The sequence below is a fragment of the Halichoerus grypus genome, chromosome 1 (assembly GCF_964656455.1).
Source record: "Halichoerus grypus chromosome 1, mHalGry1.hap1.1, whole genome shotgun sequence".
NCBI classification, from domain to species: Eukaryota; Metazoa; Chordata; class Mammalia; order Carnivora; family Phocidae; genus Halichoerus; species Halichoerus grypus.
The window spans coordinates 756,510-779,005 of record NC_135712.1 but is presented as its reverse complement, the minus strand read 5'-3'; the positions used below and the strand labels follow the sequence as shown (position 1 = coordinate 779,005).

At 61.9% G+C, this 22,496-nt stretch overlaps 1 protein-coding gene across 1 annotated transcript; it reads left to right on the top strand.

Annotated features, from left to right (window-relative positions):
• Positions 1-849: 849 nt before the first annotated feature.
• Positions 850-22,110, top strand: COL6A1 (collagen type VI alpha 1 chain). Its single transcript, XM_036081613.2, has 35 exons — positions 850-1,072; positions 1,665-1,794; positions 3,153-3,353; positions 4,196-4,355; positions 4,488-4,616; positions 4,725-4,745; positions 4,895-4,915; positions 4,992-5,036; positions 5,821-5,874; positions 6,394-6,438; positions 6,567-6,593; positions 6,816-6,842; positions 6,930-6,974; positions 7,173-7,226; positions 7,429-7,491; positions 8,228-8,290; positions 8,425-8,478; positions 8,573-8,608; positions 8,801-8,863; positions 10,066-10,128; positions 15,277-15,339; positions 16,036-16,098; positions 16,450-16,500; positions 16,660-16,695; positions 17,224-17,286; positions 17,405-17,470; positions 18,002-18,037; positions 18,293-18,329; positions 18,649-18,657; positions 18,848-18,981; positions 19,173-19,282; positions 19,395-19,578; positions 19,656-19,836; positions 20,475-20,504; positions 20,624-22,110. Exons 1-35 carry the CDS (start codon positions 976-978, stop codon positions 21,244-21,246), a joined length of 3,084 nt encoding a protein of 1,027 aa, XP_035937506.1. The 5' UTR covers positions 850-975; the 3' UTR covers positions 21,247-22,110.
• Positions 22,111-22,496: the final 386 nt, after the last annotated feature.

Here is a 22,496-nt window from a genome sequence, read left to right as displayed (position 1 = left end):
TTTGGTATGGTTTTAAGTTATAAAACATTTAGGCTGATATTAGACAATTGTCAACAGCTCCAGCTCTGGAGGAGGTCTTCTGGAACCTTCTCTGGGGCAGGGGTGCGTCTGGCCACATCTGGAGCCCACCGCACAGAGCCCCAGGGTGGGGCCTTCAGACCCCTCCTCACAATCAGGGTGCCCACATATATATGGGGAGAGAGAGGATTGACTCTTGAACAACGCGGGTTTGAACTGCACGGGTCCGCTTCCGCACAGGTTTTTTCTGAACTACACGGTTCTGCAAACGTGTTTTCCTGATGGTTTTCTTAATACCTTAACAACTCTTTCCTCTGGCTGACTTGATTGTAAGAATACGGCATAGAAGACACACAGCACACAGAGCCGACATCCGGCTCTACGAGAGTCTGGCGCCCGGGCCGCCGCGTCCGCAGGCTCGGTGGCTTTTGTGTCCGCAGGCTCGGTGGCTTTGCTTTCCCGGAGTAAAAACTGAAACATCTTTTCCAAATATGTATTGACTAACCTGGGAAGGAGTGTTCACAGAGCAGGAACTGGGGAATCTGACCACGCAATGGGTTTGAGACGTCCAAGCCACCCCCACCGCGCCCACGGGGGATTAATGCCACAAGAAGGGAAGGACCCGCGGGGCTGGGGGACCCGATGCGCGGAGCACGCTCTCCATAGGCGTCTTGCGTACGCGGTGCGCGGGGAGCCCACGGATTTCCCCCAGGCCGGGCCACAAGCCGCGCGCAGCGGGGAGCTGGGCCGGAGCCGACGGGAGCCGAGGACGGCGGGGCGGTGACTCACTGCCGGGAGACCCCCGCCCTCCGCGCCGCCCCCGCCCCGGCTCCTCCCCCGCCCGCCCTCTGGGCCGTGACTGCGCCGGGAGCAGAGACTACTCCTCTCTCGGCCTCTGGTCATCGCCGGCCCACCCGGACCCCAGCCCTCGCTGGATGGTGACACTGGGGCGGTAACATGAAGGTGGCCCGCGCTCTGCTCCCCCTGCTCCTGCAGGCGTGCTGGGCCGCCGCTCAGGACGTCCCGGGCAACGCCAGGGCCGCAGCCTTCCAGGGTGAGTGACTCGCGCCTGCCCTGACTCTGCCTGTGCGGCCGGGGCCTGCCCCCACCCTCCCCTCCGACGTGAGAGCCGCCGACCGGCGGACCGCGGGGTCGTGAAATTCCCCGGGTGGTCCCCAGCAGGGCCTGGGCCCTGGGCCCCTCATGCTTCCCCGCTCCCCGGGGTGTCAGGCTGGCCTGGGGGGGTGGCGACACCATCCCGGCCTCAGCCTTCAGCGCCCCGAGAACGCCGTTCTTGCTCCCCTGGGTTCCTTCGGTCTGACTGCTCCCCGGGCACTCAGTCGAGAACCAGGGCCCCGGTGCTCTCACACCTCGTCCAGGAGGTCGTGCCCCTGGAAGTTTAGATGCATAGAAGGACAGTGCAGAGCGAACGGCCTGGTCCTGCAGGCCAGGGCGGGGCTCCCTGTCCTCCGGGAGGTGGTGGCTCTCCCCCCCCCAGCCGGCGGGGTTCCCAGGACCCACGGGGGGCTCTCACGGTCACTCTGTCCCCCTCTCCGGGGTCGGGCCCGCACCTGGCGGAGTGGCCTCCCTGTGCCCAGGAGAGCGCAGGGCGTGAGCCTCAGGCCCCCCACCCCGTGCTTGGCCAGACTGCCCTGTGGACCTCTTCTTTGTGCTGGACACCTCCGAGAGCGTGGCCTTGAGGCTGAAGCCCTACGGAGCCCTGGTGGACAAGGTCAAGGCCTTCACCAAGAGCTTCATCGACAACCTGAGAGACAGGTAGGAGAGCCGGCACGTCCATGAGCCTCTCGGGGAGGCCCCGCAGGCAGAGCCGAGCCCCCTTCCCACCTAGAAGGCCGGGGTGAGCCAGGCCATGTAGTCACCCTCCTGCGTCCAAAGTGGCTCCGATGGGCCAGAAAAAGGCCGAGTGTGAGAAGGAGCGGACCGGTGGGGCAGCACCGTCCGCCTGGTCAGCCGGGAGCCTGGGGGACAGTGGTGCCGTGGGGGCTCCCAGGACCCCAAATGTGCCTCCCTGCCCCCCAATTGAGTGGGTTTCAGGAGTTGGTGGGAGGTTCTGTGGCTCCACCCGGTGCCTGAAGTAGGTCCCCTTGTCCCCTCCTGGACACTGACCTCTGCCCGGGTGGACGGTCAGAGCCTGTGTCCTGACCAACGTCCTGGTGTTCTAGTGTCCTGGTCCGAGGGCCCCAAGGGCCAGCCAGCTTCACTCACTCATTCATCTGTCTGAAGCATCTGCAGCTGCGGGGTGGGGGTCTCCTAGAGCAGTGGGTGTGGCTGCAATTGGACACACCCATGGGGGGGCCAAGGCCATGGGGGGAGGGTCACGGTCAGAACCAGGCTCCTCCCCCACTCACCTGGGCAGGGCCTGGCCCTACTCCGACCTGGTCCCTGTTGACCCGCTGACTCGGGGACCAGGGCACCCAGCTGCCTGCCCACCTTGAGGGGGTTGCAAGGACAGGGTGGGGGCTGCCCAGGGAGGGGCATATGACCTGAAACCTTGAATTCAGCCAAAATGCCTGGGGTCCTGAGGCCCACCACCCCGTCCGGTGCCTTTGGCCTTGTTACTCAATTTCTTAGGACTCAGTTTCCCCACCTGTGCAACTGCTGCTGCTACCATCCCTGTAGGGGCCTCGGTCACACCGGCTGCTGAACAGGCTGGTGGGCACCTCTCCCCCAGGCCCCCACAGGGTAGGCCCCTGGAAGCCTCCGGCAAACGTGCACAGGGGCAGGGGAAGACGGCCACTCAGGGTGTCCCACGTAGAACTGACTTAGAGCTGGCCTCCCCCGCCCTGTCACCTGCCCCAGCACCGTCCAGGGTCTGTCCCTGGAGGTGCCCACGGCTCCTCACCCGAGCGCCCCGGAGATCAGGGGCTATGGTGGTCACTCGCTGGCCGGGGCTGGCCCTCCTGACCGCCCCCACCCCTCCGTGCCATGTGTGGTCCCCAGGGCAGGGCCCCTCGCTCCCGGGCTGTGACGGGGCTGGGCAGTGTGTCACCTGTGACATGGGTGACCCTGGTGCCCGTGGACGGACACACACGGGGGCGGCGTGGGGGGCCCTGGGGGGCCCTGGGGGTGCCCGCGGTGAAGGGCCCCTGCTCACCGCGCCCTGTGCCCTGCAGGTACTATCGCTGTGACCGGAACCTGGTGTGGAATGCGGGCGCCCTGCACTACAGCGACGAGGTGGAGATCATCAGCCCGCTCAGGCCCATGCCGAGCGATCGCGACGCCCTCAAGGCCAGCGTGGATGCGGTCAAGTACTTCGGCAAGGGCACCTACACGGACTGCGCCATCAAGAAGGGGCTGGAGGAGCTCCTCGTGGGGTGAGTGCCCGCCGTCCGCACGCAGCTCCCCGTGTGGAGGCCTGTGCCTTCCTGCGTCTCGAGCGTGTCCCCCGGAGGCTGCTCCTCGCGGTCGGCCCGGGGACCGGTGCTAGTGCTCGGGCACCACGCTGGTGGCCCCCACCCAGCCGCTCCCATGGCTGCCAAGGGTCACTCTCCGTCCCTCTGCTCCCCTTGAGCTGCCCCTGTCTCCTCAGCCACTGAAGGCGGAGGCCCACGGGGCCTGGAGTGTCCCAGCCGCTGCAGAAGTGGTGCTGTGGTCAGGGACCGAGGGCAGGGCTCTCCTGGGAGACGCCAGGGCCCCCGGGCTGGCTCCACACACGTCCAATCGGCCGTAGGAAGAGCCAGCAGCGGCCGTGGTTCGTCCTGGGAGAGGATTCCTTCCCGGCTGTAGCTCAGCCCGGCCACAGCTCCCGGTGTCCCAGCCGTCCCTCTTCAGCCGTCCCTCCCGCTAGCTGTGGTCACCGATCCCATGGTCAGGGTGCCTCCCGGGGGCAAGGACCTGGGCCTCTCCCCTGGGGACATGGGCGTCTTCCAAGAGAGTGTTTTAGAGAAATGTGATCCTGCGAACCTTTATTTTCTGTTTCAATGCCCTTTATTACAGCCCCATTTACAGGCAGCATCGACGAGCAGAGACAGACCGCCCAGCGTGGCAGCCAGCCGCCCTCTGAGGTTGCATTTGGGTCCGGGTCTCCCTCCAGGGCCTCTAGCCCCCGGCTCCTCACCTCCAGTCTTGGGGGTCCCAGCTCTGTTCCGGAGGTGCCCTGAGCTGTCAGGGTCAGCGGGCGCTGGAGGGGGCCTCACTGCTGCCCACCCCCTTGCAGGGGCTCCCACCTGAAGGAGAACAAGTACCTGATTGTGGTGACCGACGGGCACCCCCTGGAGGGCTACAAGGAGCCGTGTGGGGGCCTGGAGGACGCTGTGAACGAGGCCAAGCACCTGGGCGTCAAAGTCTTCTCGGTGGCCATCACGCCCGACCACCTGGTAGGTGTTCCCGTCCCCGCACCCGCTCCAGGCAGGGGCTGGGGGTCCCCCCCGGGGTGCAGGCAATGCGCCGCCCGATGGGGAGGGGCCAGGCTCCCAGCCGTCATCGGCCTCATCCCTTGTCCTCACCAGGAGCCCCGTCTGAGCATCATCGCCACGGACCACATGTACCGACGAAACTTCACAGCGGCTGACTGGGGGCAGAGCCGCGACGCCGAGGAGATCATCACCCAGACCATTGACACCATCATCGACATGATCGTGAGTAGCCGCTGCCCCCTTGCTCCTCGTCTGCTCCTCGTCCGGGGCGCTGGGAAATCCTGCGGCTCTGAATATAAATTAATTCCTCTTTTCCGTTTCACTTTTCAGAAAAACAATGTGGAACAAGTGGTAGGAGCCCCTCCCCCTCTCTCCCCTGCCCTCCCCCTCCCTTCTCGCCCGCCCGCCCCAGCTGTCCAGGGCATCACCAGCCAGGTGGGTGTCCAGGGCCCTCCACGGAGCCCCATTTTCTAAAGTGTCCTCTGTCCTTCTTCCCGCAGTGCTGCTCCTTCGAATGCCAGGTGAGTGGGGGACCCTGACCACCTCTGGGGTCACCCCGGATGCTAGCTCAGGCTGACCTTTCCCTTTGTCTTGCAGCCTGCCAGAGGACCTCCCGGGCCACGGGGAGACGCCGGGTACGAGGTGAGTGGCCGCACCCCTCCCTGGAGGGAGAGAATGTGCAGTACAGTGCTGGACAAATGTCCCTGCAGCCTGAAGCCCTGGTGTGAGGGACGTAGTGGGACCCCAGGCAACTGTCCTGAACCCCCACAGAGCGCCCACCCACACCAGGTGTGGGGAGAGGGAAGAGGCCCCTCGCTGAGCAGGTGCCCCCACCCATGGGGAGAGAGTCCAGGCACAGGGACCCTGCGGCCGATGCCGTGGCCGAGGGAAGGCTAGTGTGGGGGGTGGGGTCTGGCCGCACGTTCCGGATGCACCTTCTTGGGGCCGGGCTGCAAATGTGGGGCCCAAGGCCAGGTGTGGCGCACACAGACAGTCAACCTTAGTGGGCAACATGTACAACTGGGCAGATTGCTCATCAAAGTGCAGGGTTTTGGCTACTCCGAAAAATGTTAGATTTCATGACCACAAAGCCGCATGAGCACGGCCCCCGGGAGCTGAGCCCGGCCCCCTCCCCAGCCTGGGAGCCCCACATGCAGCAGGAATGGGTGCGGAAGCCCGAGAGAAAGGCCAGGGCCAGGCCGGCCAGCGTGGAGCAGCACAGGGCCCGGTGGGCTGTGGGAGGGGGCGGGTGCCCCTGACCTCGCAGATCCCAGGGCAGGCAAGGAGCCTGAGCACCCCGAGGACTCTGAAGGTCCATGGAATATCTTGTTAATCCTTTTCTTGGGAGCAAGTCAGGGTCCTTTCCGCCAGGTTATTAGAAATAAACAGAAATTGTCCCCTAACCTTGATCTGCTCTGTGTTCCAGGGAGAACGTGGGAAGCCAGGTCTCCCAGGAGAGAAAGGAGAAGCCGGAGACCCCGTGAGTGCCGCGCGCCTGACCTTGGGGGTGGGGGTGCTGAGAAGCCTGAGGCTGGGAAGGGAGCTGGGTTCGGTGGATGATTCTAGAAGAATGGCTGGTTTCTGGGCACCATGGTCATGTGGCCTGACCCTCAGAGCATATGGACCCAAGGGCAGTGAGGGCAGAGGACCCATACACAGCCATCCTTCCAGCACATTCTGCCTAGACGTCCGCTCAGGCCCAGCTCTCGGTGGGGCAGGTGGAGGGTCAGCCCAGGGCTGTCTCCCCACAGACCACCCCCTCTCCTCCTGGGGGCCCTGGACCTTGCCCTCCCCTCCCCTCCCTGGAGCTCCCCCGAGGAGACCCCCAGGGGTGGGAGGTAGAGCTTTCACATCAGGGCTGCTCTCTGGGACTCGGGCCAGTGGTCAGCCAGCCCGGTGTCTCTGGCTAACCAGGCCTGAGCAGAGTGGGGGGCAAGGCAGACTGGGGGGGCTGCCTGTGCCCCCAGGGGCATCTAACATGCCCCCCGCTGTGTTCCAGGGAAGGCCCGGGGACCTCGGACCCATCGGCTACCAGGGGATGAAGGTGTGTCTCCTCCTCCTCTTTCAGAGCGGCCAGCCCTTCTAGGGGCCCAGCCGAAACACATCTGGGCTTATCCCAGGGCATTGGGCCCTGGGACATCAGTGACACCCCCTTTCTCCTCTGCTCTGTAGGGAGAAAAAGGGAGCCGAGGGGAGAAGGTGAGTAAGGCAGGCTTCAGGTTGTGTCCCTCAGGGCACAGAGCTGTCCCCCACCTGCCTGGGAGGACAACACTGCCCATGTCCTGCGTGTCCGAGCCTCCGTGAGTGGGTGGGGGGTCTACCCCCCTCTGCCTCCCTGGGAAGATGCCCCCGGCCAGTTTCCAGGGAACTTGCCTCATGTTGGGGGGCCACCCCCCTCACTCTCTCTTCCTATCTCTGCAGGGCTCCAGGGGAGCCAAGGGCTACAAGGTGAGTGTGGGGGCGGGGACTTGTCTTCTGCCCCAGGGGGTACCATCTGACCTTTGTGAACCCCTCCTTGGTCTTTGCACCTTGCAGGGCGAGAAGGGCAAGCGTGGCATCGATGGTGTGGACGGCACGAAAGTGAGTTTGCTGGGCTGGAGGGCGGGGCACCTGGAGGTAGCAAGAAAGGCAGGAGACATTTCTTGCCAAGCCCCAGGCCCCAGTGGACCCCAAGGCTCCTGGCCAAGTTCAGACCATCATCCTGTTGGGGCTTTCCTGGGAGGGGGCGTATGAGCGAGAGTGAGGGTCTTGACTGCTGATCTGCCTTCCTCCTTCCAGGGGGAGATGGGGTACCCCGGCCTGCCAGGCTGCAAGGGCTCGCCCGGATTCGACGTAAGTTGTGTTCTGTCACTGACATTTTAAGACCAAGTTCTCAGGAGCAAACGGGGACCCCACCCTTCTCCTGACGCTCAAAGATGTCACCGGTGGGCCGTACCACGTGCAGACCTACCTTTCCAGTGGCCAATGTATTTGTGCCCAGCCCAATTGCTGCTTGTTGAAGACCAAGGACTGACCCCCTACAATTTCTCACCAGGGTGCTCTAGGACCCCCGGGGCCCAAAGGTGACGCAGGTGCCTTCGGACAGAAAGGAGAGAAAGTGAGTGACACAGGTCGGGCCTCCCCGCCTACCCAGCCAACCCAGCATGACTCAGAAATTCATCCTGGAGTCAGATTCTCCACCCACTGTCCAAGGCCCAGGCCTCCATGGGGGCCGGCAGGGGGCTGGGGTGGAGAGGGTGGAAAACGTCACAACCAAGGGCAGGCGCCCCTGCCACCCGGTGTCACGGAGCCTCAGACGTGCCCCGAGGCCCGCACACTGCCCGCCTGCAGCGGACCAGATGGCCCACCCGTCCGCGCAGCCTGGAATCCGTCTGCTCGTGCAGAAGTCACGATTTCAGAATAAACAGGACGCTGATGGCTGCAAGCAGGCAGAAAAGTAAAGAATGAGGATGCAAGTTCTGAGCCTAACTTAGAGCACGACGTTCTGTTGCTGGTATACTCTGGCGTTTTCAGCGACAGGAAGTGCTAGGAGAGATGGGCAGGTAAGGCTGCCCGATCCGAGGGCGTCCTCACCACGCCGACTTCTGGGCCGGTTCTCAGGATCTGGCCGATGGCTGTGGGGCCTCAACCTGACTTTCCGAGACGCTCGCGGCTCAGGGCTTGACCCCAGCAGGCGCCGCGGGGAGGTGGCCTCAGGCAGGATTCCTGTAGAGATGTGGGTGAGGGTCCTCAGCGTCCAATGCTCTTGTGGTTGGTGAGGGAGAGCGGCCTGGAGTCTGGGTGAGGAGGCCCGGGGCAGGGTCCCCGCAGGCTGACCTTTCGGATCTTTCCAGGGTGCCCCCGGAACTGACGGGGAACCTGGGAGGCCAGGGAACACGGGCCCCCCCGGAGACGAGGTGAGCACTCACGGAGCCCCCGAGGCAGGCGGGTGGGGCGCGGGCCCTTGGAGGGCCGCCGGGAGCAGGGGCCAGCGCAGCCCTGGGCTCCAGAGCGGGGTCAGAGATGGACGGTTCCATGCTTGTCCCCCCAGGGCGAGCCGGGCTTGCCTGGTCCCCCAGGAGAGAAGGGAGAAGCCGGTGACGAGGTGAGCACCCACCTTCCATCTTCTGCTCCCAACTCCCCGCCTGAAGCAGAGTTTCCATCCCAAACTGACTGATGTGTGTTCCTCTTAATCCCAGGGAAACCCGGGACCGGACGGTGCCCCCGGCGAGAGGGTGAGTGGGGTGCAGGGACGTCTGGGCCCTGGGCCTTGCCATGAAGCTCCTATCTGAGCTTGGCGGGACCCCAGTTTCTGAAAGGATGGGGTGTCCTGATGGGGGAGGTCAGCCCACACCCAGGCCTCGAGCCCCCTCCTCGATGTCGTGTCTGAGCTTCGGCCTCACCTCCCTCTGCTTCTCTCCACACAGGGCGGCCCTGGGGAAAGAGGACCACGGGGGACCCCAGGTGTGCGGGGCCCACGGGGGGACCCGGTGAGTCACCGTCCATCGAGCTGAGACCCCACGCCCCAGGAGGGGGACAGAGCCTGAGGTCAGGCGGGGTCAGGCCATGCGCCTCACAGGACACTCAGCACCATGTCCCTTTGGCCCCCAGATTTCAGGCGACCCACCCTCACCTGCTGTTTCCCAAAGGCGGTCTCCCTGGTTCAGGAAGTGTGGCTGTTCCTGTGCTCAGCCCCCAGCCCGGACCCCTGGCCCCAATCCCAGGCCCCGACCCTGAACCCCGGCCCTGACCCCTGGCCCCGACCCCCGGCCCGGACCCCCGGTCCCGACCCCCAACCCTGACTCCCGGCCCCGACCCCTGGCCCCGACCCTCTGGCCCCGGGCGTCTCAAGGGGCCTGAGGGAGGCCAGGAGAAGGGGGGCCGTGGGTCCAGATGAGGAGGGCAAAGTGCAGGGTTGTCTCCTCTCCCCTCCTCACCGTGGCCAGCACGTCCGGGAAGACCACACACGCACACACACGCACACACACACACACACTCACAGTGGGGCACCAGTAGCGCTGTTCACACCGCGGCTCGCCTGTCCCTGGGGTCCCTGCACGGCCTCACACGCGGCATGATGTACTTAACTCCCCAGCGCACACCTGATCTTCCCAGACACCTGCCGCTTCCCCCAGCAGCTCTGTAAACGCTGCGGAAGAGCTTGCGCTCTGGAATGATTCTTTCCTACCACCTGAAGAGAAGGAGACTTGGGACTGGTCCCCACGGCCCAGCCACCTCGCCCAGCTGCCGCCCGCACCCCCACCTCCTTCCGGAGCTTTCTCTGGCCCCATGGTTCACTGGGAAGGTCTTGCAGGACCCCGAGGGCAGGCCAGACCCCCTCGCCTGGTTAGAGGAGGGGGCAACAGGCCCCACCCCAGGGAGCACCCCAGCAGCTCTGGGCCCCGGGGCCAGTCAGGGAGCTGGCTGGAGTAAGAGCAAACGTAAGGGGCTGCCTCCGGCCTCAGGAGGAGCGCTGGCCTCCTCATTGTGGCCTCCTGAGACCGCAAGTCTCCAGATGGCCGTGCACACGGCCCCAGCATGCTAAATACCTGGGAGGAAGGATGAGGCCAGGCCCGCAGTGGATAGTGGCACTTCCTGGCCCGGAGAACTGGGGGACCCCGGCCTTGCCCGGTGCAGCCCAGGCAGCTTGACCTCTCCTGGCCTCCACACTCACCGGCTCATTCCTCCCCAGGGCGAAGCTGGACCCCAAGGTGACCAGGGACGAGAAGGCCCCGTTGGTGTCCCCGGAGACCCGGTAGGAAGCCTGGGGATGGGGCAGGCCGCATCCTCACGCCAGCAGGAGGGCTGACAGCCACTCCCGAACTTAAGGGGGGGCTCACTTCTGAGTGGGGGGCTTCCTGCTGGGAGGGGTCTGTCTTCCTGCCTCGTTGCCTGGAGGCCATGTTGTTCCGGGGGCCTGAGCCCTGAAACCCCACAGGGAGGAGCTCGAGCTCTCCTGCCGCCCAGGCCATGGGCCTGGGGTGACCACCCCCCAAGAGAGCACAGGAAGGGGCCATGTGGGACACGTCCTCCCTACACCCCTTGGGCAACCCCTTGGTTGGCCCAGACCCTGTCAGCCCATCTGCTGCTCTGTGATGGGGGTTACTCGCTGGGCATCCCCAAATTCCTCCTGCTAGAGATGAGGTGGCTGCCCGGCCTGCAGGGAGGGGTCTGGGCAGATGGAAGGAATGGCCTTGAGCCAGGATGGGGCCTCCCCGTGGGCAGGAGGAGGCCCCCCCGCGGTGGGCGGAGAGCTCCCAACGGGACAGCAGCCGCATGTGGGGGCCACCCTTGGAGGGGCCAGGCCTCAGGCTCTGGTGGGGCTTGGCTTGTGGCTTCAAATCTTTTGGTGGCTTTTCTTATGGAGAGAAATTTGGAATTGGGATTTTAACAAAAAAGGAATTTTAAAAAACAAGAAAGAAGCAGCCACAATAGGGCTGCCAAGTCTCCTGACAGAATATTAAAAACACTCCTGGGTCTGTTCCCATGTGGGGGGCAGCGGGCGCGGACCCACTACGAGAGCAGCTTGGTGGGAGACTTTCCTCCCACATAACTGCAAGCTGGGCTCGCTGGGAGCCAGCCGTTCCCAGGCCTGTGGCCATTGTGAGCGGAAGGGGCACCGTGAGCCCTGCAGCCGTGGGCCCAGAGCCCGAGACTTTGGAGTGTCTGGTTCTCCCCTTTCCTGGCAGTAAAGGCAGATAATCTCTCTCAAATAAAATAGGTATAGAAGTTCTGTGGCTTGTAGACAAAAGACCCCTGTAAATAGGCCGCCTCACCTGTTTTGGAGAAGTGGTTCAATCAGTGACTCTAGCAGGAGCAAGGCTTACATGGAAAAGCAGAATCCTCCATCCCTGCATCTCCACCCACAACGACCAATTTTACTTTCTTCTAAAATTTAGTTTTTTCTAGAGTCCTTCCAGAAAAAGCATGGTGTGTGAGAGGGTGTGGGGGTATGCATGTTGTTTACACAAACAGCATTGTACTGCAATGCTCTTCACCTGGGGACTGTCCAGGTCAGCACCCATGGACCCCACTTGTAAGCTTGCTGAATGCCCCTGTCTAGTCCCATGTCCACACGTGTGCAGACAGCATCCGGGATTTTGCTTACAGAAAAATACTGTGATAAATATCACTGCCCGCTGTCTGTCAGCTCGTTTATCTCTCCATTTGTCCATACATCTGTCCATCCTTCCATCCATCCATCCTTCTTTCCATACATCTGTCCATCCTTCCATCCATCCATCCATCCATCCATCCATCCATCCCTCTTTCCATTCTTCCATCCTTCTTTCCATACATCTGTCCATCCTTCCATCCATCCTTCCTTCCTTCTATCCATCCATCCTTCCATCCATCCATCCATCCATCCATCCATTCTTCCATCCATTCACCCATCCACCCTCCCATCTGTCCATCCTTCCATCCATCTCTCCATCATCCATCCATGCATCCTTCCATCCATCCATTCATCTTGAAATACATCCAAAGCTACATCCAAAACGTAAATTCTTTTTTTAAAATTTTTTTATTAACATATAATGTATTGTTTGTTTCAGGGGTACAGGTCCGTGATTCATCAGTCTTACACAATTCACAGCGGTCACCATAGCACATACCCTCCCCAATGTCTATCACCCAGCCACCCAATCCCTCCCACCCCCCTCCACTCCAGCAATCCTCAGTTTGTTTCCTGAGATTAAGAGTCACTTATGGTTTGTCTTCCCCTCTGGTTTCATCTTGTTTCATTTTTCCCTCCCTTCCCCTATGATCCTCTGTCTTGTTTCTCAAATTCTTCATATCAGTGAGATCATATGATACTTATCTTTCTCTGAATGACTTACTTTGCTTAGCATAATACCCTCTAGTTCCATCGACGTTGCAAATGGCAAGATTTCATTTTTTGATGGCTGCATAATATTCCATTGTATATATACCACATCTTCTTTATCCATTCATCTGTTGATGGACATCTAGGCTCTTTCCATAGTTTGGCTACTGTGGCCATTGCTGCTATAAACACTGGGGTGCACATGCCCTTTCAGATCACTACATTTGTATCTTTGGGGTAAATACCCAGTAGTGCAATTGCTGGGTCGTAGGGTAGCTCTATTTTCAACTTTTTGGGGAACCTCCATACTGTTTTCCAGAGTGGCTGCACCAGCTTGCATTCCCACCAACAGTGTAGGAGGGTTCCCCTTTCTCCACATCCTCACCAGCATTTGTCGTTTCCTGACTTGTTAATTTTAGCCATTCTGACTGGTGTGAGGTGGGATCTCATTGAGGTTTTGATTTGGATTTCCCTGATGCCGAGCGATATTGAACACTTTTTCATGTGTCTGTTGGCCATTTGGATGTCTTCGTCTGTTCATGTCTTCTGCCCATTTCTTGATTGGATTATTTGTTCTTTGGGTGTTGACTTTAAGAAGTTCTTTATAGATTTTGGATACTAGTCCTTTATCTGATATGTCATTTGCAAATACCTTCTCCCGTTCTGTTGGTTGTCTTTTGGTTTTGTTGACTGTTTCCTTTGCTGTGCAAAAGCTTTTTATCTTGATGAGGTCCCAATAGTTCATTTTTGCCCTTGCTTCCCTTGCCTTTGGCGATGTTTCCAGGAAGAAGTTGCTGCGGCTGAGGTCGAAGAGGTTGTTGCCTGTGTTCTCCTTTAGGATTTTGATGGACTCCTGTCTCACATTTAGGTCTTTCAACCATTTTGAGTCTATTTTTGTGTGTGGTGTAAGGAAATGGTCCAGTTTCATTCTTCTGCATGTGGCTGTCCAATTTTCCCAACACCATTTGTTGAAGAGACTGTCTTTTTTCCATTGGACATTATTTCCTGCTTCCAAAACATAAATTCTTAACAGCATAATTTCTTGGCCAGATGGTATGTGAGTGTGTGCGTGTGTGAGAGGGTATGTGTGAGCAAGTGTGTGAGCGTGTGTTATTTGCCAGATAACTCTATTTTATCTAGCCCCACCTTACATTCCCCCAAGAGCCTGAAACAGCCACTGTATTCACACCTTTGCCAACATGCGAGATCATCAAACTCCATCTGTGTGTTTTTGCTCTTCAGGAGAAAGTCGTGTGCTCTCGTAGTTCGCACAAGTATTTATGGGAAAGGCTGAGCGTGGTCTTTCAGGTTTCCAGGCCATGTCCCTCTTTCTGGCTGTTCCTTCAGTTCATTTTCCGTCGAGTCTGCGTTTCCGTGTTGATGTGCAGGAGGCCCTTATCCACAGTGCAGATGTTTTTCCAAGTTTGCCATCTGCCTGTGACTGTCCTGGTGACTTATTTAGGATGTCCTGCTCATTTTCAAGATTTCAAGTACATTCCCCTCTTCCGTTGTATTTTTTGCTTCCTCTTTGATTCATTTGGAGGATCTACCAGGGCTAGAAGTGAGGTGGACTTGACCTGGCTTGGCCTTTTCTGTGACTAGAGAGCCCGTGTTCACAACAACGCCTATGGCAGGAGCGACCTTTCCTGGTGACAGAGGACATGAGTGTCAGGTTTTAGCATCTCTTATCTGGGTCTTTCTGGAATCCCTGGGTCTTCTGTCCTTCTCCTCCTGCCCCCGTTCGCATGATGGCACCTGTCGTGGGCTTCACGGTAGGTGTCCCGGAGAGGCTGCTCCTGCCGCCGCCACATCCCCAGGCTCCCCCGCCTTCGCCGCGTGCCTGCTCCCCGGCGGTGTTCCGGCCGTCAGGACAAGCTGGCGACCATCTCGCTGCCTGATGACCTGGTCCTTGCCCCGCAGCACAATTCAGGAAGTTGTTCAGACACTGACAGCCTAAAGCACTACAAGGGAGAGCCGTCACTGGGGTTTACTCTTGAGTTTCCAGTTTCCAGGGCCGCTGTCGGTGTAAAAACTGAACACTACCAAAGACTGGGGGGTGCGGTGAGGGACCCCTGGCCGTGCTGGGGAGGAGGCCCTGTGTCCCTCCAGCCCGTGGTCCAGCTGGGGAGGGTCTGCACCTGACCTGTGGCTCCTGGGTCGCTCGTTCGCCGGAACCCTGCATGGGGGGCGGGGAGGAGGGTCAGCTGCAGACTGTCAGGGCAGTTGGCTTCTGCACCGGGGTGTCTGGGCGGAAGTTTCTGGGAAACGTGTTCTCCCAAATCCCGAGAAGCGGCAGTGGAGCAATCCAGAACCTGGAGGAAGCGTCACCGTCCTGGCCTCGCCTCTTGCCTCGTTTGGTCCCTGCGGTGGGCACCACCTCCCGGGGCGGATGCCAGTATCGGCCACCAGGAGCCGCGGGGCCCTCGGGCTGCGTCCCAGGAGGCACCCGCCCCACGAGCCCGCTGCTGGGGCAGCCGCAGAAACTGTCCCGCGCGTGGCGGCCGCTGCGTTCCTGTCTCGTGGGGCCTGGGACGCGCCTCCCCCGGCCTGGCCTCTGTTTCCCATCGTCCCTCCTGGCCCCGATTGTCAGCCCTGAGTCAGGGGCTGCTGGTCCCCGCGGCTGGCGAGCGAAGTCCCAGGTTGTGTGTGATGTCAGGGCCTGAGGCGCGGCGCCGGAGCCCTGGCCGGAGCTGGACCCTCCTGTGGTCGCCGCAGAACAAGACGGTGGCAGCCTCCGGCTGACTGCTGGTTGATGGGACAGGCCGGATAACCGGGAGTTGTGTGCCTCTGTGGGGGGATGACGGGGCAGGCGGACAGGCCTCTGAGTCCAGTAGGGCGGCGGCTGGCGGGGTCCAGAGCGGCCAGGCGGCTCCACGCGGGGTGTACGCTCACCCCTTCTTCGGGCCTGGCCGGGGATGTCCCTAAGTGCTCGGGGCACCGAAGCTCTGGACCCAGAAAGGCAGGCAGCTGACCTCCAGGGAGAAGTGTGGACCGAGCAGACCAGCCCGTGTGGGTCTGGGGCGGGGGCTGCTGTGGGGCCGAGAGGGGGTACAACCTGCGTGTCCGTCTCTACAGGGCGAGGCTGGCCCCGCTGGACCTAAAGGTTACCGAGGTGACGAGGGGCCCCCGGGGCCTGAGGTGAGTGCCCCGCCCGCCCCGCCCGCACACCCCAGCCCCGGGAGGGCCCGAAGGACTCGGGAACGCCCCCCACACCCCGGTCTAGGGATGCACACAGATGTTTTAGTGTGATTCGTGGTATCTGTGTCTTTCAGGAAATTTGGAAAATGCAGGAAAAAAACAATTGAAATCTAAAATACGACCACCCAAAGATAAATAATAGGAACATTTTAGCTTATTTCTTTCCAATTTATTTTTATTTGCATATTATGCCTTATAAATTTGGCTTCACAAAGGTGTGGTTTTCTTTTTTAAATTTTATCATTATGAACGTTTTCTAAAACCCTTAATGATTTTGCACACCTTGACTGACGTGTGCTTCGGCGGCCCCACCTGGGCTGTGTCCCTGTGCTTCTCGGAGCTCTGGGGTTGGGCCTCTGGCTTGTCCGGAGCCCCCAGCCCCTGAGGTAACTGTCCACAAGCACGTGGGTCCCCTTCTTGGTCGTGTCCTGGGGGCGCTCCCTGGGTGGGTTACTGGGCAGGAGGTCTGTTAGCCCCGTGGGCAGCCCCAGGATGATGGATTTAAAAACCCTTCTCTTAATCATTGTTGTGCTTATGAGCAGAAACACGTTGTTTTATTTAACTCACCCTTCGTTTTCCTCAGACACGTGTGGTGACTCTGAGCCTGCGTTGCTCACTTGCCTTTCCCCTCCTTAGGGTTCCAGAGGAGCTCCAGGGCCCGCAGGACCCCCTGGAGACCCCGGGCTGATGGGTGAAAGGGTGAGTGGCGGTCCCAAGGGCTCAGGGCCTGGGTGGGGCTGACGCCCGGCTGCTGGGGCCGGAGAAGCCGTGGGCTCGGGCTCCGGGCCTCTGCCAGGAAGAGTTTCCACGTGGGGTCTGAGGGTCCCAGTTGCCGTGTCTGGAGAGGTGTGCTCTCCACAGGCGACGGTCCTCTCTCAACCACTGTGGTCCCTGTGGTCACCGTGGGCACTGCCCCTCCTGCTCCAAAGTCTGGGGACATGCAGGGCAGTCCTGCACAGGGGATGCCTCGTGGGCTGGTGAAGCCCCTCGGGCACCACCCTGAGCCCGGGCGATTCCCAGTGGCAGACGTGGTCTCTCTCCTCTCCGTAGGGGGAAGACGGCCCACCCGGAAACGGCACCGAGGGCTTCCCTGGCTTCCCCGTGAGTCCCCCAGAGTCCTGCCCCATCACCCGCTTTGCACCAGCGGGGTGGGCCCAGGACCACAGGCTGGTCCAGGCAGTGATGGCCAGGATTATCCATGTGGGGCCCCCGCCCCGGCCACACCAGAGCCTGGCCTGACTGTCCTGTCTTTCCCTGCAGGGCTACCCAGGCAGCAGGGGCCCCCCCGGGATAAACGTGAGTACATGCCCGCCATCGGGTGCCGGTGCGTTCACATGCACACGCGTGCAACACACGTGCACACATTCACACGTGCATCCTCGGCCCAGGCTCGCGCCGAGGCCCCGCCCACACGTGTCTCAGTCTGTGGGTGCTCCTGCCTGGCCCAGGGGTGCACTGTCACCCCCAAACCTTGGGGTGTCCTCTGGCCGGTGCTTGGCCTGTGTCTCCCCAGGTGGGACACCGTGTCTCCTTTATCTTTTCCTTTTAAAACTTCTGCTTCTTACAAAGGAAACGTGATGCTGTGACTTACGGTAATAGAGCCGATTTAAAATAGAAATCTGGTGGAGGAGGGACCGCTGGACCCGGTGCTGGGTGACAGCCGCCCTGCCCACCGGCCTCGCCTGAGTGGACATGTGTCTCCGGCCACCGCCCACCGCAGGGTGGAACCCACTCCAGCCCTGGGCCAGGGTCCCAGCCACACACACATACCCGCTCCCCAGTTCTAGCCGCCCCGCTGACCACGCGCTCCCCTGTCCCCTGCAGGGCACTAAAGGCTACCCAGGCCCCAAGGGGGATGAGGGAGAAGCTGGAGACCCTGGAGAGGACGTGAGTGCAGAGCCCACCGGGCGGGCGTGGGGCACCACACACGGGGCCGTGGACGGACGGCCACGGATGGTCTGCCCATGGCGGTTGTGTGCGGTGACACCGTGCCGTTCCCTTCCAGAACAACGACATCTCACCCCCAGGCGTCAAAGGAGCGAAGGGGTACCGGGGCCCCGAAGGCCCCCAGGTGAGTGGCGTGGCCAGCCAGGGTAGGTCACCCTGGAACTCTGAGGCTGCAGGGGGTCGGGGCAGGAGCCTGGGGTGCGGGGCTCTGGGCAAGGCTTCAAGAAGGCTGGCCCTTTGACGGGAGGGAGGGAACGGGCCATTTCGAGGGTTGTGGGGGCTTCAGAGAAGGGGGAGCCGCTGGTCACCAGGTGAGATGTGAGGAGAGCACAGCAGAGCCCAGGGTGGGTGCCTGGGGGGCGTCCATCCCGACGGCACAATCAGACTGGAATGAGCTCTGCACCCGTGCTGAGTGCCGGTGAGCCGCACACGGGCCATGCCCAGCCCCCCCGCTGCCCCAGCTGTCACAGAGCAGGAGGCCATCAGGAGCTCTGCAGCAGCCCTTCGTGTGCAGGGGCTGGGGGCTCCTACTGGGAGGTGGGGTCAGCCCGAGGGCCAGGAGGGCCAGGGCTAGGCTCGCTCAGGGCTCCCATCAGACCCGCAGCTCAGGAAGCGATGCGCTCTTACCACCTTCCTCCGCTCCTTCCTCTGACAGGGAACCCCAGGACCCCCAGGACCACCGGGACCAGATGTAAGTGGGTGTCTTTGAACGTCCTTGGGGGCTGACCACTCTGGCCACGGATCCCATGGGGTGGGGCGCCATGACAGCAACGGGGGGCACGTGATCGTCATGGAGGGACGCGGGGTGTCCACATATCAGTGACCACGTCAGGGGCCCCTGCACCGGGTGCCAACACCCTGGAAAGGGAATCCCGCTGTGGTCCCGGGGCAAGGCGACCCGGAGGGCCCGTTCAGCCCCCGGTGCGTGTGTCTCTTCCCCCTGCAGGAATGTGAGATCTTGGACATCATCATGAAAATGTGCTGTGAGTATCTCTCCTCTTTGAAGAAGGGTCTTAGTTGGAAAGAATTAGGTCCCGCCGGCCCCAGCACCTACCTTTGGCGCTCACAGAGGGATGTTTTAAACTGTGGGGTGGGGGGCAAGCAGGGGGCAGGAGTGTGCCCCACTCACGAGGAACCCCCCGGGGGGATGCGGGGCCAGGCCACTGTCACCCCCACTGGCTGGCCGGGTGGCCGGGGCGCTGGGCAAAGCAGTGCACCCGGTGGAGGGCAGTGCAGGCGGGCGGGTTTATGATCTCTAGTACGACACTGGAATGTAACACCTTCTTTCTGCTCTTTCCGCAGCTTGCTGTGGTGAGTCCTTAGCACGGTTCTCGGGTGTTCCCTGTGGGTGCTGGGGTTATGCCCCACTGGCCCGCCCCGTCCTCCCCCAGGACCCTGCACGGATGGGGCCAGAAGCCCCAGGGTCCTGGGTCAGGAGGGTGTGGCTCTGCCGAGTGGGGCCCAGGGAGGCCCCCAGGGCTGACGCTGTCCTTGCCCGCAGAGTGCAAGTGTGGACCCATCGACATCCTCTTTGTGCTGGACAGCTCGGAGAGCATCGGCCTGCAGAACTTCGAGATCGCCAAGGACTTCGTCATCAGGGTCCTGGACCGGCTGAGCAGGGACGAGCTGGTCAAGGTGAGGCAGCCCGCCCGCTGCGTGCCGGGGAGCAGGGCTCTGTGCGGGCCCCGGGCTGGAAAGGGGCCGGGCCCCGGGGGCGGCGTTCCTCCACCCGCCAGAGCGTGAGAGCACGGGGGCAGATGGCGGGCGGAGGGGGGGCTGCCGGGAGCCCCGCGTCACCTCCTGACCGGGGCGTGCGACGCATGCAGTTCGCGCCCGGGCAGTCCCACGCCGGTGTGGTGCAGTACAGCCACAACCAGATGCAGGAGCACGTGGACCTGAGGGACCCTGGCATCAAGACCCTCCAGGAGCTCAAGGAGTGAGTGCCGTGTGCCCGGCCGCCCGCACCCCCGTGGTCCCCGAGGGTCCCCGGCCTCAGCCCTGCCCCGGAGCCCCGCGCCGGCACTGACCGCGAGTGCCCCGCCCCACAGAGCCGTCAAGAAGCTGCGGTGGATGGCGGGCGGCACGTTCACGGGGGAGGCTCTGCAGTACACCCGGGACCGGCTGCTGCCGCCCACCGGGAACGACAGGGTTGCGCTCGTCATAACGGACGGCCGCTCGGACACCCAGAGGGACACCACCCCGCTCAGCGTGCTCTGCGGCCCGGACATCCAGGTGGGGCCGCCCGCACGCCCCACGCGCTGCCGTACCTCCCCCACCGGGGCCGTGCCGACACCGTCCCTCCCTTACAGGTGGTCTCCGTGGGCATCAAGGACATGTTCGGCTACGTCGCCGGCTCCGACCAGCTCAACGTCATCTCCTGCCAAGGCCTGGCACCTCAGGGCCGGCCGGGCATCTCGCTGGTCAAGGAGAACTATGCGGAGCTGCTGGAAGACAACTTCCTGAAGAACGTCACCACCCAGATCTGTATAGGTGGGCTCGGGGTGGGGGCCCGCCACGCAGCTGCGCTGGGCGGCCACGTCGGGGCAGCCGAGACGCGCTCTCCTCTCGCTCCCCGTGACCTCCTGCCGCAGGAGCCCCACAGCCCCGGCCAACAACACGAGCGCCTCCCCACAAGCGGCCCCACACTCTTGCTGGAGGGGCCCATGGCCCAGCTCCCGCGTGGCCTGGCTCCCACGTGGCCCGGCTCCCGCGTGGCCCGGCGTCTGTGCAGGCGCTCCCCGGAGTGTGGGCTGCCCTGTGCTTTGCCTACTTTGTCCTGGGAGCGCTCATGCTCGCTGTGGTCCATCCACACGCTCCTGTCGCGGGTGGCCTTGGAGCCAAGACCACTCCCCGGTCCCCAGCTCAGAACATGTCCTTCTGGGCTCCTTCCGGCCATAAAGCGGGGCCCACAGTGCAGGCAGAGAGAGCTGCTGGGGTCCGATTTGCCCGCATGGCCAGCACCTGGTTAGCGTGGCCCGCAGACAGTGTGGCACGGGGTGTGTCACCTGTGCACATGGCCACGCGGCGCCTGCCATGCAGGGGCTCTGGTGCCATCTTGCTGGGGGGTTACAGATGGAAGAGTGGTCCGTGAGGTCACTGGCTTCATGCTGTGTTTTCCTCGTTTACAGACAAGAAATGTCCAGATTACACCTGCCCAAGTGAGTACCTGGGGCGTGCGGAGAGGGCGCCGGTGGGGGCTGCCGCGGGCTGGAGGAGGTCGGAGGTGACGGGAGGCCGGGCGGCCTGCCGCGCCCTAACCCCCACCCCCGTCCCGCAGTCACGTTCCCCTCCCCAGCCGACATCACCATCCTGCTGGACGGCTCGGCCAGCGTGGGCAGCCACAACTTCGACACCACCAAGCGCTTCGCCAAGCGGCTGGCCGAGCGCTTCCTGACGGCGGGCAGGACGAGCCCGTCCCACGAGGTGCGCGTGGCGGTGGTGCAGTACAGCGGTCCCGGGCAGCAGCGGCCGGGGCGCGGGTCCCTGCAGTTCCTGCAGAACTACACCGTGCTGGCCAGCACCGTGGACGGCATGGACTTCTTCAACGACGCCACCGACGTCAACGATGCCCTCAGCTACGTGACGCGCTTCTACCGTGAGGCCTCGCCCCGCGAAGCCAAGAAGAAGCTGGTGCTCTTCTCCGACGGCAACTCGCAGGGGGCCACGGCGGCGGCCATCGAGAAGGCGGTGCAGGAGGCCCAGCGGGCGGACATCGAGATCTTCGTGGTGGTGGTGGGCCGCCAGGTGAACGAGCCCCACATCCACGTCCTGGTCACGGGCAAGACGGCCGAGTATGACGTGGCCTTTGGCGAGCGCCACCTGTTCCGTGTGCCCAGCTACCAGGCCCTGCTGCGCGGCGTCTTCTACCAGACCGTGTCCAGAAAGGTGGCGCTGGGCTAGCGCTGGGCGGCCCCTCTCCCACCGCTAAAATGGGGAGTAAAATGCGATGTGAATGTTCCTGACCGACCTGACGAGCTACGTTTTTGTAAAGAAAATGAAAAGCCGCGTGTGTTTTACCCACCCCTCTGGTCCCACAACTCAGCCAGCCAACCCATCCCCTCCCCTCTGTGCTAACATCCCCCGAACTCCTGCAGGCTCTGAATCCCCAAAACCTCCCTGCCTTTCCTGGGGGGTTGCCTGAGCTCTGATCCCCCTCCCCACACCTCCCTCCTAGCCTGATCTTTCTCATGATTCCTACCTGATTCTTTAGTGAGCATTTCATGTACGTGTTCGAAGTCGGCTAGTGAAGTTGCATGAGATGGTGGACCCTTCGTTTTTGGAAAGCCAGGGTGGAGGGGGTTTCTCAAGCATCACCCCTGATGAGGAGGCTCCTCCTCACAAGGTCCTCCCTGCTCAGGGCTCAGACCTCGGTTCCACCTCCTTGGGCCGCAGAGCTCAGGGCGAGCGGACAAACTCAGACCAGCATCTCCAGCAAACAGCAGAAAATGGTGGCTCCTCAACCCCGCATCCCCGAAAACCCTAAGAACAAAGGTGCTATCTTGTAGACCCCCCTCCCCATCTGCTCGGAGGCCTGGGCCCCTGGGCCGGCCAGTGGCACAAAGTGATGTGTTTTTTGTTTTGTTTTGTTTTGTTTTTTTTTAAAAAAAACAACCCAAAGCTCTTTTTCCTCAAGGGAGTGATTGGTTCTACATTCTATTGAAGACCCTCTTTATAGGTTAGTTTTATTTTTACTCCTTCCTGTGTTTTTGCTCCCTGCATCCATGTCCACGACTTTTCGAAATAAAAGTTTTCACTCTGCTGTCATCTTTCTGAGGAGTTACAATCTCCCCCATGTTGGTACTTCCCACCCTAACAGGAGGGAACATGGAGACGCAAGCAGGCGGTCAGCCTCTGGGTCTGGGGAGGGTGGGGGAGGACCGTCGACGGAGCGGCAGGACGTGGGAGGGGCCTGACGCCCTGATTCTGCAGAATCAGAAGCACATTAGGGCTCAGGGGGCTGGGAGCTGGCCGGAGCCAACAAGCCAAAACCCCACAGAGGCCAGCATTCTGACACCAAGAGCCCCTGCGAGTCCTGGAGGACCAGCAGGCCCCACGGGAAGCTGCCCTGGGAGGTGGCCGGGGGCCATGGCTGTCCCCTCGTGGGCGTGGCGCTGGCCTCAGAAAGGGCAGAGTGGATGGGGAGAGAGGAA

Excerpts from the sequence above, each read along its gene's own strand:
- COL6A1 (XM_036081613.2), top strand. The coding sequence starts at position 976 with ATGAAGGTGGCCCGCGCTCTGCTCCCCCTGCTCCTGCAGGCGTGCTGG. Across the intron at positions 1,073-1,664 it reads CAGGGCCGCAGCCTTCCAGG|ACTGCCCTGTGGACCTCTTC; the intron begins GTGAGTGACTCG and ends GTGCTTGGCCAG. Across the intron at positions 6,975-7,172 it reads ATGGTGTGGACGGCACGAAA|GGGGAGATGGGGTACCCCGG; the intron begins GTGAGTTTGCTG and ends TCCTCCTTCCAG.